This window comes from Rhineura floridana, chromosome 9, assembly GCF_030035675.1.
Source record: "Rhineura floridana isolate rRhiFlo1 chromosome 9, rRhiFlo1.hap2, whole genome shotgun sequence".
Lineage (NCBI taxonomy): Eukaryota > Metazoa > Chordata > Lepidosauria > Squamata > Rhineuridae > Rhineura > Rhineura floridana.
The window spans coordinates 123149-137405 of record NC_084488.1 but is presented as its reverse complement, the minus strand read 5'-3'; the positions used below and the strand labels follow the sequence as shown (position 1 = coordinate 137405).

At 49.4% G+C, this 14257-nt stretch overlaps 1 protein-coding gene across 2 annotated transcripts in view; it reads right to left on the bottom strand.

Moving 5' to 3' along the window:
* Nucleotides 1-293: 293 nt before the first annotated feature.
* The window catches only part of LOC133363936 (uncharacterized), a 55451-nt gene continuing 41487 nt past the window's right edge, over nucleotides 294-14257 (bottom strand). Inside the window, exons 3-8 of one of the 2 annotated variants that reach the window (XM_061583702.1) lie at nucleotides 11762-11964; nucleotides 9638-10199; nucleotides 8494-8650; nucleotides 3084-3253; nucleotides 2720-2984; nucleotides 294-958 (exon numbers count right to left, since the gene is read on the bottom strand). In XM_061583702.1, coding sequence (XP_061439686.1) covers nucleotides 749-958; nucleotides 2720-2984; nucleotides 3084-3253; nucleotides 8494-8650; nucleotides 9638-10191 — 1356 coding nt within the window. In that variant the 5' untranslated portion in view covers nucleotides 10192-10199; nucleotides 11762-11964 and the 3' untranslated portion in view covers nucleotides 294-748. Of the gene's footprint in view, nucleotides 962-2719; nucleotides 2985-3083; nucleotides 3254-8493; nucleotides 8651-9637; nucleotides 10200-11761; nucleotides 11965-14257 lie in introns of both variants that reach the window. The other variant, XM_061583701.1, reaches the window with a different exon arrangement.

Here is a 14257-nt window from a genome sequence, read left to right as displayed (position 1 = left end):
ACCTTTCGATGTCACACACCCTCCGTGGGAGTAAAGGAAGACGCGGGAAATGCAAAAGGGGCGTTTGAAACCTCTCGTGTGAAAACGGCCCCGGGAGTTGCATGGAAGCTGCCTTGGCACTGGGTCGACAAGCCGAAAGGAGTTCAACGAGGCTAAGTGCGGGAGAAGGAGAAGGGCACGCACATATACACAAGAGCCTTCCCCATCCCGAAAGCAGGCAGGGGCTCCCGGCCGCTTCCCTCCCGGAAAACGGCTGACAGGCCCAAGGCGGTCCTTCTCCTCCTCCTCCTCCTCTCACCTGCAACCGGCTTCAATCGCCGGCTGCCTTTCGCAGAGAGAGATTTATTAAACATTTGTTGTCCCAGGGAAATGGGAACTCCCTGGAGGAGACCTTATATCTCCTGAGTGATGTTAACAGCTATGTGACCCACAAGGTGGCTCTTTTTGCCCTTGCGGCAAAAAAGATCAGAAAAAAAGAATTAGACAACATAGCAATTAACTACCAGGGAGATTCTGCTTGTTAATTTTTATTATGTATATTTTCTATGTCTTTGTTTATATTCAATATTAAAGTTTTTTTTACAGTATTTTTCATGGCCTATGGCTAGCACAATAAACATTTTTGACTTGACTTGAGTCTGGTTTTCTTGATGTGGTGGGTCGCTGAAAGTAAACACTCTCCATTTCAAGCACAAGTATATATGGGCAGTGACAAGAGACGGTCATAGTGACGGCAGCTACAAAGTCATTAACACAAACAAAACTGCGGGGGTGGGCGGTCTGTATCTGTCCCCATCATAGCTGCTGCACTGGAGCCTGCATCCATCCTCAGATTGTCAAGTGGGTGGAGCTCAGGATTCCCTGCCTCTTCTTCCTCCTTCTTCTCCTCCGGGACACTTTTCCCTGATGGGCCAATCACGCCTGAGATTGTTACACGTTTGGAAGGCTTGACAGCCACCTGCTGTGGAAGAGCAAAGAGAGAGAAGAGAGTGGGGAAAAAGAGATGGGCGGCTATAGGAGAGGCAGGAGAAAACTTGGGGGGGGGGGACAGCATTAAAAAAATGGAGCAGAGGTTCTCAAACATTCCACCCCCAGGGCCCACTGAAAATTACTGAAGCCCACCAGTCACAAAATGGTGGTGCAGGGGCAGAACCAGTCAGAGACTTGTGGCAGATGAAGTTTGGTATAATCAGCTGGCAATTACTGATATCATTTTCTATTGATCTCTAAACCATCTTGAAAAATTGCTAAATTCTTTGCCACAGTGTTTTCCTTGTGGCAGGGAGTTCCATAGCTCTGCTTTCCTAAGTACAGGTATTTGCTCGAGCTACTGTGACAGCCTTCCTGTTTCACTCAGAATTTGCAGTTCAGTGGCTTTAAAGGGCTTTTTCTTTTATATTTTTAATATTTTCTCCATGCCATCCCATCCCCCCATGCCTCTCAAAGTATTTTTACCCATCTCCTGTAATTTCTTCTTCCACTTAACATGTACCTTATCCACACACACCCAACTGCCAGTTTCTTTCATCCCTCCTGCCTGTTCATGTTCCACTCATGTCTTTTTCCTTCTGCGGAGAGAGGCCTTCCTTCCCTTCTGTTCCCCACAACTTCTCTGTCTCCCAGCTACCTTTACATTTCTGGCATTGGTCCAACCAAAAGGCTATGTGGCATGTCTAGGGTGTAGGGCAGGCAAGTGAAGAGGCACTAGTCAGGCTGTGGCACTGAAGCCCACCTGAAAGTGGCCCTAGGCCCACTGGTGGGTCGAGGCCCACTATTTGAGAAATGCTGCACTAGAGCATAAGATGAGGTAAGCCTCAACTTGGTGCTTTAAAAGTAGTAATTTGTTTTGTGGGGATGACTGCCCACTGTCAGTGATGACTGTGGCCTGGTACTCTGTGCCTTGCTAGGCTCCTGGGATTTCACATTTGCTGTCTGTGAATGTGCGGCACTTTCCTGGCCCCGACTCCCTGGCTCAGAAGGAGCAACTGCGGCTGCAGGTTTCTCAGAAGTCATTTGAGCTGGCTGACTGGTTGGTCTGGATGGGCCAGCTGCCATTGACTTGGCACCCACTTCAGAAGGTCCAGCAGCCACTGAAACATCAGCCTGTCTTTCTTCCCTATTTAATTCAGACTCACCCTTTCTGGGGAAAATCTGCCAAATTAAAAAAAAAACTGTTGCCAATAACCAGTTTGAAATAACTGAAAAATCATTTACAATATTAAGCCCCTATCTAGAAGTGCCCTAAGTTGTGTAGATAAGATGCAGATGTGATCTAAGGACAGATGTTCTCAATGCTTCTAAATAAATAAATTGCATTTTGGGAACAAGAAGAAATGAGTGGCTAGTGACTTGAGGTGTCAACTCCTGACAAAGCACACTCCCTCCTTCCCCTTTCAGATGGGAAAGGTGAGGGGCAGGGGATGCTTTGGAAGCCAATAAGGACAGCAGTGGGCATGTGGCCAGTGGAAGACAGGAGAAGGAATGAGGCCAAGGAGGACAGTCTACAGGACAGATCGAAAGGCTGCAGAGGTTTGCAGTTCCCCATCCCTGGGCTCATCAAAATAGGGAATGCAGGGAAATATTTGGACCTTGAGGGTTCTTTTTGAGAAGGTGGGGGAGGAGCTAGGGTAAGACTGAGCAGCGTGATGATGGCAGGCGGATATGGTAAAGGACAAAGAAGGAACTTGGCTTTTGGGTAGCTTTGCTTCATGAGACTCACCTTCTCAGATGTAGCACGCAAGCTAGCACTCGTCCGTATCGTGTGAAGCCCCGATTCCTTCGAGGTGAAGCTGACTGGAGCACTGATCCTGCCGCTGGCCTCGTGCAACATGTAAGCAAGGCGAATCCAGCGCTCAAAGAGGAAGTTATCCCCTTTGGGGGTACAGAGTTGCAGATAATATATTTGCCCTGTTGCCAACTTTACTTTCAGCTGTCGCTCATCCACGTTATGCACAAAAATCTTCACCAGGTGTAGAGGGATCAACCTGTGAGGGAAGGAAGGACTCAGCCTAGGAACCTCCCAGGTGGTGGGGTTTTCCCGGGAAAGTGAGGGATGGCAGAATGGGGGACTGCACCAATCTCACCGAGTGATCTCCAGGTCTTTCACCTTTGCCTTTGTGATTTTGACACCTTTCTTTACTTGGGCCATGATCATCTGGTCAGGAAGTGGTAGAGATGGGCTGCTGGCTAAAACACCCATGGTGATTACATTGGGCTGGTCGTGGATGCCAACGTATTCACCCCTCTTGGTTACCTGCGTGAGAGGAGAGGAGAGGGGAGGGGAGTCTGCTAAGAATGGAACAAAAGCTGTGGCAATAGGAGCCCCAAACAAGCTACAGCATCTGAAATCATTTGGGCAATGCAGGGTCTGGCTGACAGTAGACCTTCCTTGCTGTTCCTTGCACTGTGGCTCCTACGCCTCTTCAGGCCTAGAGTCTCTTCAGCCTACCATCAAAGCCTTTGTTTCTTCCCCCTCTCATATATAATCACATGAATCTCATATATAATCACATATATAATCAGGATAGGCCACAGGTCGGTTTAGTCCAACACTGTCTGTTCTGCCTGGCAACAGCTGTCTGTATGGGCTTTGGTGGAAGCAACAGAAGTGGCTCCTTTAAGGCATATAGGCCACTGCCCAACCAACAGCAGCATGGCCATAGCTCAGTGGCAGAGCATTTGGTTTGCACGCAGACTGGCCCAGGTTCAATCCCCAGCATCTCCAGACAGGGCTGGGAGAGGCCCCTGCCTAAAACCCTGGAAAGCTGCTGCATGTCAGAGTAGGCAATACTGAACCTCCTCAGTATTGTTGGCAGTAAAGCACCAACCCTTGCAACAACAAGTAACCTGAGCCAGTAGGGGGCGATAGACAGAAAGGCCACCTATTTTCCCCTCACTGATTCCTTGTTTGTTTTTCCTCAGGCTTTGCTTCCTCCTGGCTCTGCAGTAGCCACATGTATGTCTGTTGTCAGAATGATTTTATTCCCCAGTGGTAATAAACCTTACATTTCTTTACCCTTTCAACCAACAGCCTTTTGAGACTATTTTTGCATCAGGCTATTTGTGGCAATATATGCCAACTTACTTAGGCTCAGACTAAGGCAGCTCCCTATGATCGATGACTCTTAGTCTGCCTTCAGTCAGCCCTCACTTGCCCTGCCTTCTTACTTGCAAGCAATCCAGGGGGTGGCACTGCCTTTGAGCTTCCTCCCCCTTAGTCTCCTGAGTGTTGCCCCTCATTGAACTCAGCCGGGAAGAGGAGGATAGAGACAACTAGAATGAGTTGGCTCTGACTGTCTTTGGCTCTGGTTCCACCTCCCATTGGGGCTCCCTGCCTTTCTGCCCCAACAGTCCCAATGGGCTCCAGCCACCGTTGGATAGAAGCCTTTCCCATCACCCACTCCCTGAGCCTTTCAACTAGAAGTCGGAAGCAGGGCCTTCTGGGGCACTTTGCTGCAGTCGGTTGTCGATGCAACCATCTGCCCCCTCCCATGCCTCTTTATGAGCACTTCCATGCAGAGAAACACAAGGAGACACAATGGCCCAAACTGGCATGCGGGCAGACTGAGCCAGCAGGCACATGGGAACAGGATGGCTCTTAGCGGTAATTGCGAAATGGTTTGCCTGCCGCCGCAAAGCATAATGGAAACTGCCATTTGTAAAGTTTTCTGGGAATTTGTAGCTCGGTCGGGAGAAACCACAGTTCCCAGGATTCTTTGAGGGAAGAAGTCACATGGTTTCAATGGGCTTCTGCTGGGCGGATGGGCGAGATATAAATCTAATTAACAACACCACCAACAACAGCAGTAATCATGTGTGTTGGATGAGCTTTGCATGGTATTGGTGTGGTGTGGATCTGCCTTTAATCTACGCTGGCCAATATGGTGCACATCCTTGTACGTTCGTGGGGGGAGGGCAGGCTCCAACAGGGAACGCTGCTGCAGAAATCTCTGTGCCGTAAGCCACACTGCCCAACCAAGGGCAGCATTCAGTTCACCTGCACAAAGGTGCCCTCGAACATTGGTGCATCTCCATATGGATAGTATTCAGGCTGCCGCAACACCTCCTGCAGACTGCCAGTTGCTGGGGCCCTGCCAGGGAAAGGCTGCTCACGGATACCTTTGGTGAGATTCTGCAAGCCCTTCTGCTTAGTCCCTGGGAGACCGGAAAATAAAAATTAACAAAGAGGATTCATATGAGAAATGACAGGGGAAGTCCAGGGTCAAAACCTTCAGTCTGCAGGACCTGGCTTTTGTCTTGCAGCAGGACTCAGGGACCCTTCCCTTTTGCAGTTCACTCCCTGTGTCAAATTATCAGCAGCGGCTTGTGGTTCCATGTCAGTGGAATCTGCTCTGGGTTTTCGTCTGAACTTTTGAGCGCTGTCCAAGGTGCTGAAGCCTGACCCCAAATTTAGATTCAGCACCCTGGACAGCTCCTTGAAAGTTCAGAGTGAACCCCGGAACAGATTCCACCACCCCACTGACATGGACCTATCAGCCTCCATTGCAAATTATAGGTTGTAAGCTTCTTGGGGCAGGAACTTCTTCATAAAGCCGGTGTGGGGAACTTTGGGCCCTCCTGATGTTGCTGAACTATAACTCCCATCAATGCCATCAAGCATGGCCAATGTCCAGGGATGATGGGAGCTGTAGTTCAGCAACATTTGGAGGGCCAAAGGGTCCCCATACCCACAGTAAAGCATCACACACAGTGATGGTGCAAAAATAAAGCCTCATTATACCCCCTCCCACATATGTTAAAGTTCACTAAAGGCCTCTAACTTAAAATCATAGAGTTGAGAGATGACAGGGACCCAAAGGCTATATAATTCAACCTCAAAATCAACTGGCCGCCAGTTCTTCCCAATAGATTTACATTATTTATTTATACACCACCCTCTTGCAAAACATATTGGGTGGTGTACAGCAACATAAAAGCATTTGGCTGCAGACCACAGCGCCTGCCAAGCGAGCAATGGCTCTGGACAAATCAAGCAAGTGAGCCAAGCCATGTGTGCAGGTGACAGGCAACACTATGCCTGCTTGCTCCTCTCAGATAAATGAGCCAACATGATCTGAGGGGAAATTCCTTCCTGTCCTCAAACACGGCCATCTGTTAGCTCTTGAACATGAGCAAAACCTTCCATCTCACAAGCCTTTCCCTTGAAATCAAGGCAGAATTCCGTGGAACTCAATTATCTTCCTCCCCTCTCAAGAACCTGGGCACCCTAGGTCCTACCTGCAGGGTACGTGTTCATGGCTGTGGGACTGAGTGGAGACTCAGGAGTTATAGGGCCTTGCTGGTTAACATGGCACAAGGCATCCCTTGGGTCACAAAATACTGGCTCATGATTCCAAGTGGGGAAGGGCCCCCCCATGTCCTTTGTGCCTCTGGGGCTCTGTGCCCGTGGAGGACTCTCTTCTCTGCAAGTGGCCCCCATCAGCTGACAGGCTGTAAAATGGCAGTAAAATGGCTGCTTATATGCCTGCACATTATGGCATCATAAGGCAATTCAAGCCAGTGCCTGGAAACTGGCAGTAACAAGGTTATTGCTGCCTACAGCACTAGAGCTCCTGGAGTGGGGGCACTGTGGCTTTTTGTGCCTTGGGACACATCCTCAGTGACCAGAGTCAATGGCTCCCTTCATGGGCATCATCACTGGCACTGCATGATTGGTGGGCCTTGGTGGATTGTCCATGGAAGTTTGGTGTGTGTGTGTTTTTTTTGTGCCATGTAGGATTTTCTGTGGTGTTTCCCCCTCCCAAGCTGAGCATGTGTAAGATACGGCTGCTGTTCTGCCAGTGTAACCCCCCCCCGAAGCGTTGGAGTAGAGCAGGAAGGGCTAGCCTGTGGCCTTCCAGATGGTGCTGGACCACAAGACCGAACAACCCCAACCATTGGCCATGCTGCCTTGGGCTGATGGGAGTTGGAGTCCAACAACATCTGGAGGCCCAAAGCTTCCCCATCTCTGGAGCATAGGTCTGTAAACACACTAGTCACCAGATCAAAGCTTTTCCATTAGCCACAGCTGGAGGGAACACAGGTTGATCTGCTGTGAAATCTCTCTCAAGCTGAATTTTTTTAAAAAAATGCATTCAAGCTGCTCCCACCAGATTTTACAGGGAAAGAGGCAGGGTTTGTCTAGCGTTGTGTGGCCCTAGTTTCAGAAGAGAGAAAAATGGAGACATGCTGAAACCACTGAGTGTGTTTCTACCCTAGGAGTGCTCTGTTCAGTTAAGAGTTGAAAGAGATGTTGATGTTGCTTTCAGTTGAGTACCGTTTGCTTCTGTCAGCCATGGAGCATATTTTTGAAGAAAGCCAGGTAGTATTGTACACACCTGCTGGCTTTCAAAACCACTATTTACCATTTTTTTACAACCTCTGTTGCAGGTGCCCATCAAGAATTTCAAGTCCCATGGCCTTTTTTGTTAGTTCCATTAATTAATTGCAGGGGGAATTTTTTATTCTGTGCATTCAGCATGGATTTAGCTGAATCCACGATGCTTTGCTACCGGAAGCTGAGCCCATCTCTTTCATGCACTCTCCTAGGGCCAATACCTTTTTAAAAAACAGTCGACTGTCTGAGATCCCAAAGAGCCACTGCCAGACCACCCTTCCTTACCTTGGTACCTTCCAGATGTTTTGGACGACAGCCCCAGTCCAAAACATCTGGTGAGCACCTGGTTGGGAAAGACAGGAATAATTATACTGGGCTAGATGCAGCAATAGTTTGATTTGTTATGAGACAGGTTCATCTGTTTAAAGCAGGCCCTCCAGATGTTGCTGGAGTTAACATAAATGTGTTAACATTTTTTTAAACATGTCTTGAAATCTTTTAAAAAATGTTTCTAAAGATGTTTCGTTTTAATGTATTCTAAAGTCTGTTTTTATGATGTTTTAAAGTGTTTTTAGTGCTTCTGTTTGCCGCCCTGGGCTCCTGCTAGGAGGAAGGGCGGGATATAAATCAAATAATAAACAAATAATAAATAAATTTACACAGCCACAGCTTCCCCCAAAGAATCCTGGGAAGTGCAGTTTGTGAAGGGTGCTGAGAGTTGTGAAGGAACCCCTAGTCCCCTCAGAGAGCCAGAATTCCCAGAGTTCTCTGGGAAGAGGGACTGACAGGTAAACCACTCTAGCAATTGTGACTCTGTGAGGAGAAAAGGAGTCTCCTCACCATTCTGAGCACCCTTCACAAACTACACTTCCCAGGATTCTTTGGGGGAATAAATGTGTGGTGTGAACATGGGCTTACAGAGGAAAATCAGGCTATTGGACCATGTAGCTCAGTGCTGTCAACACCAGGGCATTGCTACTCCCCACCCCCTCCCCGGCAAAGGGTCTGATGTGGCCCTCAAGTGCACTTCTCTGCCCCCTCCCCAAGACCCTCAGCAGCCACCTTCAGGCCAGTCTTTCATTGGCTTCCAAGGAGATGGCAGGAGAGGGACTTCCAAACCGACCAGTGGTCCCAGCTAGGTTTTCTGCCAATCTTACCAGCATAAGCGGTATCTGCCTGGTGAAATCCATCGTCCATTCTTTGAACTGCATGGACAGAGCCTCCTTGCGCATGTCTTTCACGTGAGCCTTGATCTTCTCCACTTGCTCCCTTTGCCCGCGTTTTTCTTTGACCAGCATCTTCATCTGGGCTAGCCTGCAGGGGACAGGGACACCAGGGCTTAAAGCAGACTCCTGTCCCGTCCCCCCCGCTGCCCCTGCCGCTGCATTTCTTACAGCTGAGGGGCACTTCTTCCCCATGCCCACATGAAAACTGAGGGAGTCCTTTCACTCTCTCAGCACCAAAAAGAGTGAGCAGGATACTGGACCAAATGGGCCCTTGGACGGATGGCTCCCTCTAATAGCAAACACGTGTGGCAAACGCCAACAGGACTGGAGCCAAAACAGGCTGCGATGAAACAAAAGGAGGGAATCAGCATGCTTGGGTGAATCCTCAGGTGTGCAGAAGAACATATTTAAAAATTGAAACAAAACTGAAAGGGGACAACCCCCTTCCCCAAAACAAAGACAGAGCAGGGGCCGTGGAATGTTGAGTGTCAGTTGGGAAGCAAAAAATGGAATATTGGGAAGGAAGGGAGAAGCAGAAGGGTCTCCCCAAGCACCTTTCTTTTATAGGGATTCTTGAGGAGGATGTACTGAAACATTTTGTTGTTTTGTCATACTTGCCTTCTCATGCCCTTAAAAGGCTGGCCTTTTGGAGTGTGTACACATAAAAAAGAACCCACCCTCTGTGCCTCTGCATGAGTCCCTGTTCTGAGCATGCCTCCTCTTGAGGGTCATAATTCATCCACAACTTTTGCCTCAATGTTATCACATGTTGATGGAAGTCAACACCTCAGAGGGTCGCAAGCTGTACCCTGCCTACCCTCTCCCACCAGCAGCCTTTGTTCCAGACTGCTGGCTGCATTTTGCGAAAGGCAGATTGTAGCAGTGGTGGCTCCGTGTCAGCGGGGCAGTGGAACCCACTCCAGGTTTTAGTCCAAACGTTCAAGGAACTGTCCAAGGTGATGAAGCACCTTGGACAGCTCCGTGAAAGTTCAGATGAAAACCCGGAGCAGATTCCACCGCCCCACTGACTCGGACCCACCAGCTGCCCCTGGATTTGTAGGCTGAAGACACTCACTTGTGCATCGTCGTCTCGGGCACGTGGGTCTTCATCTCGTCTGCAACGACTTTCATTCCATAGGGATTTGGTATTGCAGGAATATCATAGGCTGGGTTGTGCCTCATCAGGTACTCTCCCAGGAAAATAAGCGGGTTAAACGTGCAGGGCTCAGACTCCTCCATTTCTACAACCTTCTTCCGCTCTGCGACCATGAGCAGTTTCTCCACACCGGGGATTAGCGTGGGGAGCAGCTTATCGAGCAGGTACGCCCGAGTCTCCAGGGTCATCATCTCCTCGCTGAACCAGTCGCGGGTCTGACTGTCAGGGGGATCTTTCCTCTCCGCCTTTTTTTCTAGCATCTTGCTCTTGTGGATTTTGTCCACCCTCACTTCCTGCAGATCCAAAGCCCTTGGTTGTATGGTGTCATAGAAAATGGCCTTCCATTGAGCATCAGTCCCTGGAGACAGCAGTCTAACCGCAACCTGTGGGCTGGTTTCGTCTGCTTCTGGAGGTGCGTCCCTGATGGGGCTCCTCTCAGAACTTTCCTCACTCTTTTCTGGGTCTGCATCCATGTTTTAACCTGCATATTAAAAAAGAGACAAAGGAATTCCAAGTCAGACCGTTGGTCCATCTAGCTCAGTATTGTCTACCCTGACTGACAGCAGCTCTTTAAGGTTTCAGACTAGGGATCTTTTCTGGAGATGCTGAGGACTGAACCTGAAACCTTTGTCTGAGCTCTGCCGCTGATCTACAATTCTTCCCCTAAAAATGAAGCAAGATCCCAGTCCTCGTGTCTCTGAATTAAGAGCTAATTTAAATAGGAATATAGGAAACTGGCTCATATTGAGTCAGACCATCGGTCCATCTAGCTCTGTATTGTCCACACTGATGGGCCGCGGCTCTCCAGGGTTTCAGGCAGGGGACATTCCCAGCCCTACCTGAAGATGTCGGGGATTGAACCAGGGACCTTCTGCATGCAAAATGGAAGCTCTACCATGCCACTGAGCTATAGCCCTTCCTCATGCGTGGTATGATTCTAGTGGATGTAACATCCCCCCCCCCACGTGGTCCCGTTATAGATGGGGCTCAAGATCCACCAAGGTCACTTTCGGGCTGCCAATTTCAGTTTCACTCTCAAGACAACAGGGGTTTCTGGAGACCCAGAAGAGGACCATTTCAGAGACTACAAAATCGCTAGAGGCCTGCAGCCACAAGATTTGGCTGTAGGATTGCTATCTCGCACTCTGTATTTGGACATACATTTAAACTTCTCTCTGTTCCCTCCATGATCCTGTTGTCAGCCTTCTGCCCTCACCTACTTTGCAGAACACCTGGATACCTGCTTTCCACCAAGGGCGAGGATGGGGAGGTGGACAGCAGGGGCTGCAAAGGGAGTGGGCACGAAGAGAGGTGATCACAGTCTCTCCTTAAGGCATGAGGCAAGGGGAACGGAAAAGGCTGGATCTGGGCTGTGTGACAACCTTTTGAGCTGTCTCTCCTCCCCACCCCCCAGTGATCACATGAGGTGAGCTTCAACCTTCCTCAGTTATGCAGTTTTTTTGGCCATGAGTTCACCAGCAGCACCCTTGGTCTGCTACATGGATTGGCAGTGACTCCAGGGCCACGGGCAGGAGACTTTCCCAGCTCTATCTGGACTGGGGACTGAAGCTGCTGTCCTCCTGCGTGCTAAGCAGGTGCCTGCCACTTAGCCCTTCCCCCCCAAAAAAAGATTCCAGTCCTCATGGTTCTGAATAAAGGACCAATTTACAGCACATAGGAAGCTGTCTTGTACTGAGTCAGACCACTGCTCCACCTAGCTCAGTACTGGCTACACTTCCTGGCAGCAGCTCTCCAAGGTGTCAGACAACGGTCCTTCCTTGGCCTACCTGGAGATGCCCAAAGTTGCACCTGGGACCTTTGGCACGCAAAACAGGGGCCCTCCTACCACTGGCAGGGGCAGCGTGACAAAACGGCGGCTAGCAGGGTCCGAATGCCCCAGCTCCTGTCTAAGACCCAACTCTGACTCTTCCGAAGGTTTGCCTTGAGCAGCATGGAAATGCCAAGGACATGACATGTCTTTCCTTACCTTTGTAGAGCTAGCGAGGAGAAAGGGAGGTGCCTTTCAACCGTCAAGAAACTTACCCGGGAATCCAGAGGTCTTTTGCTCTTGCAGAATTTTACTCCTCTGTGTGTGTGTTTGATGTTGCTAAGCAACAGTCCCCAGGGCTTGCTGGGCTTCCAACTGATTGCTCGCAACTGGGGTGGGTCATCTCCCATCTCAGGCGGCTGGAGGAGAGGAGGGGGAGCGCGTTCATGTTGTGCCTCGCTGCAGTTACATCACCGGGCTGTTAGAATTAAAGAGACAGAGAGAGGGAGGGAAGAGATCAGAGTAACGGCCAAGTAGCCTCTGGGAGGGGAGGCAAGGTGACGGGACTGAGAGAAAACTCTTTTGCACTACAAATGAATAACAGGTGTATATTAAAGCTACAGTCCTAAGCACACTAGTGAATAAAACCTACTGAACTCAGTGGGGCTTACTTCTGAGGATACACGCTTCAGGCTTGCCCTGTAAAGACATTATACAACCAACAAGGCAGACATGGCCTCATTTTAGTCATCCTTATCTCAGGGCACACCTCTAATTACAAATTCAAGCTTGTCTCAAACCCGAACTGCCATGTCTTCTACCATAGTAAACTGCCATATACAGAGTCAGACCACCAGTGCATCTAGCTCAGTATTAACCACACTGACTGGCAGCAGCTCTCCTCGGTTTCAGACAGGAGGTCTCTCCAAGCCCTACTGGTGTATGTGGCGGATTGAACCTGGGACCTGCTGCAGGGAAAGCAGGGGGTCTGCCACTGCCCTATGGCCGTTCCCTGCTGTGCCTCTGTCAGGTCTTCAGGGAAGGCTTTGCTCTGTGTCCTTCTACCATGAAACGTACACTTGTTGAAAATGCAGGGAATAGGCACTGAGGCTGTGCCCCGTAGGGTAGACTTTCCCCAACCCGGTGCCCTCCATTTTATCCTCACAACAATCCTGTTAGGTAGGTTAGGCTAAGAGGCACCGACCGGCCCAAGGTCACCCAGCGGACATCATGGCTGAGTCCTAGTCCTCCATGTCCTAGTCTGAGACTCTAATCACTACACCACACCAGATTAAAGCAACCTAGAGCCTTCCAGATGTTGTCGGGCTTCTAACTCCCACCCACACTAGCCAGCATGGCCAACGGTCAGGGATGATGGGGAGTTGTGGATCAGCAACATCTGGAAAGCCACAGCTTTGCCACTCCGAGATTAAAGACCTCCTTGCTCAGGTGGTCTGTTCTTCCATGGGAGTGAAGGGGCTCAGGCATGGCTGCTGGCTCTTTGGGCGCTGGCTCAATTAAAAATATGGTTTATTTAAAATGAATAAATAAATAAAGGCATTAGTGGCCAAGTAGGCAACTTTCAACACCCTCACAAAACGACAATTCCCAAGGATCATTGGCAGGGAAGTTTCAAGGATTAAACTGGCTCCAGACCCAATTTAGGTTCTGGGTGTTGATGTGCCTCCAAGTCTCCCTCCACGGGATGGAAAACCTGGAAAGCAAACACGGCTCCCATGTGCCTTGAGGCTGCAAAGGATTCTGGGCAACATTGGCACACACCTGGTTTCCTCCTTCCCTGTTTACTTTTCACCTACGTGTTCCCCCCTTTAAAAAAAAATAATGTGCACACTTGAAACTTCTTGTGCTGCTTTTGGCTGTTCCTTCTGTACATTTTAATGGCTTTCCGCATTTTTGTTGTTGTTTTAAATACAGAATGTTCTCAAATATCACTGGAATCCTGCTGGCCGCAAGGCCCAAGACATGTACTGTATATGTTGTCACTGGCTCGGCTTGAATGGTATTTGTTTGTGGCCAAGCAGCAGGAGAGGGAGGACATTTTCGCAGCCACTTTTTGCCGGGAAAGGAACTTGGCGTGAAAGCTGAGGCTTGCTTGTGTCAACACCAAAACTGCCACAGACTTAAGCAGAGCGCAGATTTACGCTTATAGTGCTGACTGAACGCCTTGGAAACCGAACATTATTGCAACTTATTATTTGTCCCTCTTGGACAAAAAGTGAATGTTTTCCAAACTTTGATGGGATTATTTATATGCCACTGGAGTAGAGAGGAATCTATGTTTGTCAACACTAATTTACTGCTCCCATGCCTTAGAACTTAGGATGCTTTTGGGAAAAGAGCCATAGGTCAGTGGTAGAGCACTGCCTTTGCATGCAAAAAGTCCCAGGTAGGACTGGGAGGGACCCCCTGTCTGAAACCCTGGACAGCTGCTGCCAGTCAGTGTTGGCAATACTGAGCTAAACAGGCCAGTGGTCTGAACTCGAATGAGCAGTGGTAGCTGGCGGCTCCATGACAATGGGTCAGAAGAATCCACTCCAGGTTTTAGTCTGAACGTTCAAGGAGCTGTCCAGGGTGCTTGAAAACCTGGACTAAAACCCAGAGCAATTCCACTGCCCCACTGACATGGAGTCACCAGCCACCACTGGGTATGAGGCAGCTTCCTACGCTGGGGTGGGCCATAGCTCAGTAGCAGAACAAGTGACTGGCAAGCAAAAGGTCCCATGTTCACTCTCTAGGTAGAAAATGTAAAT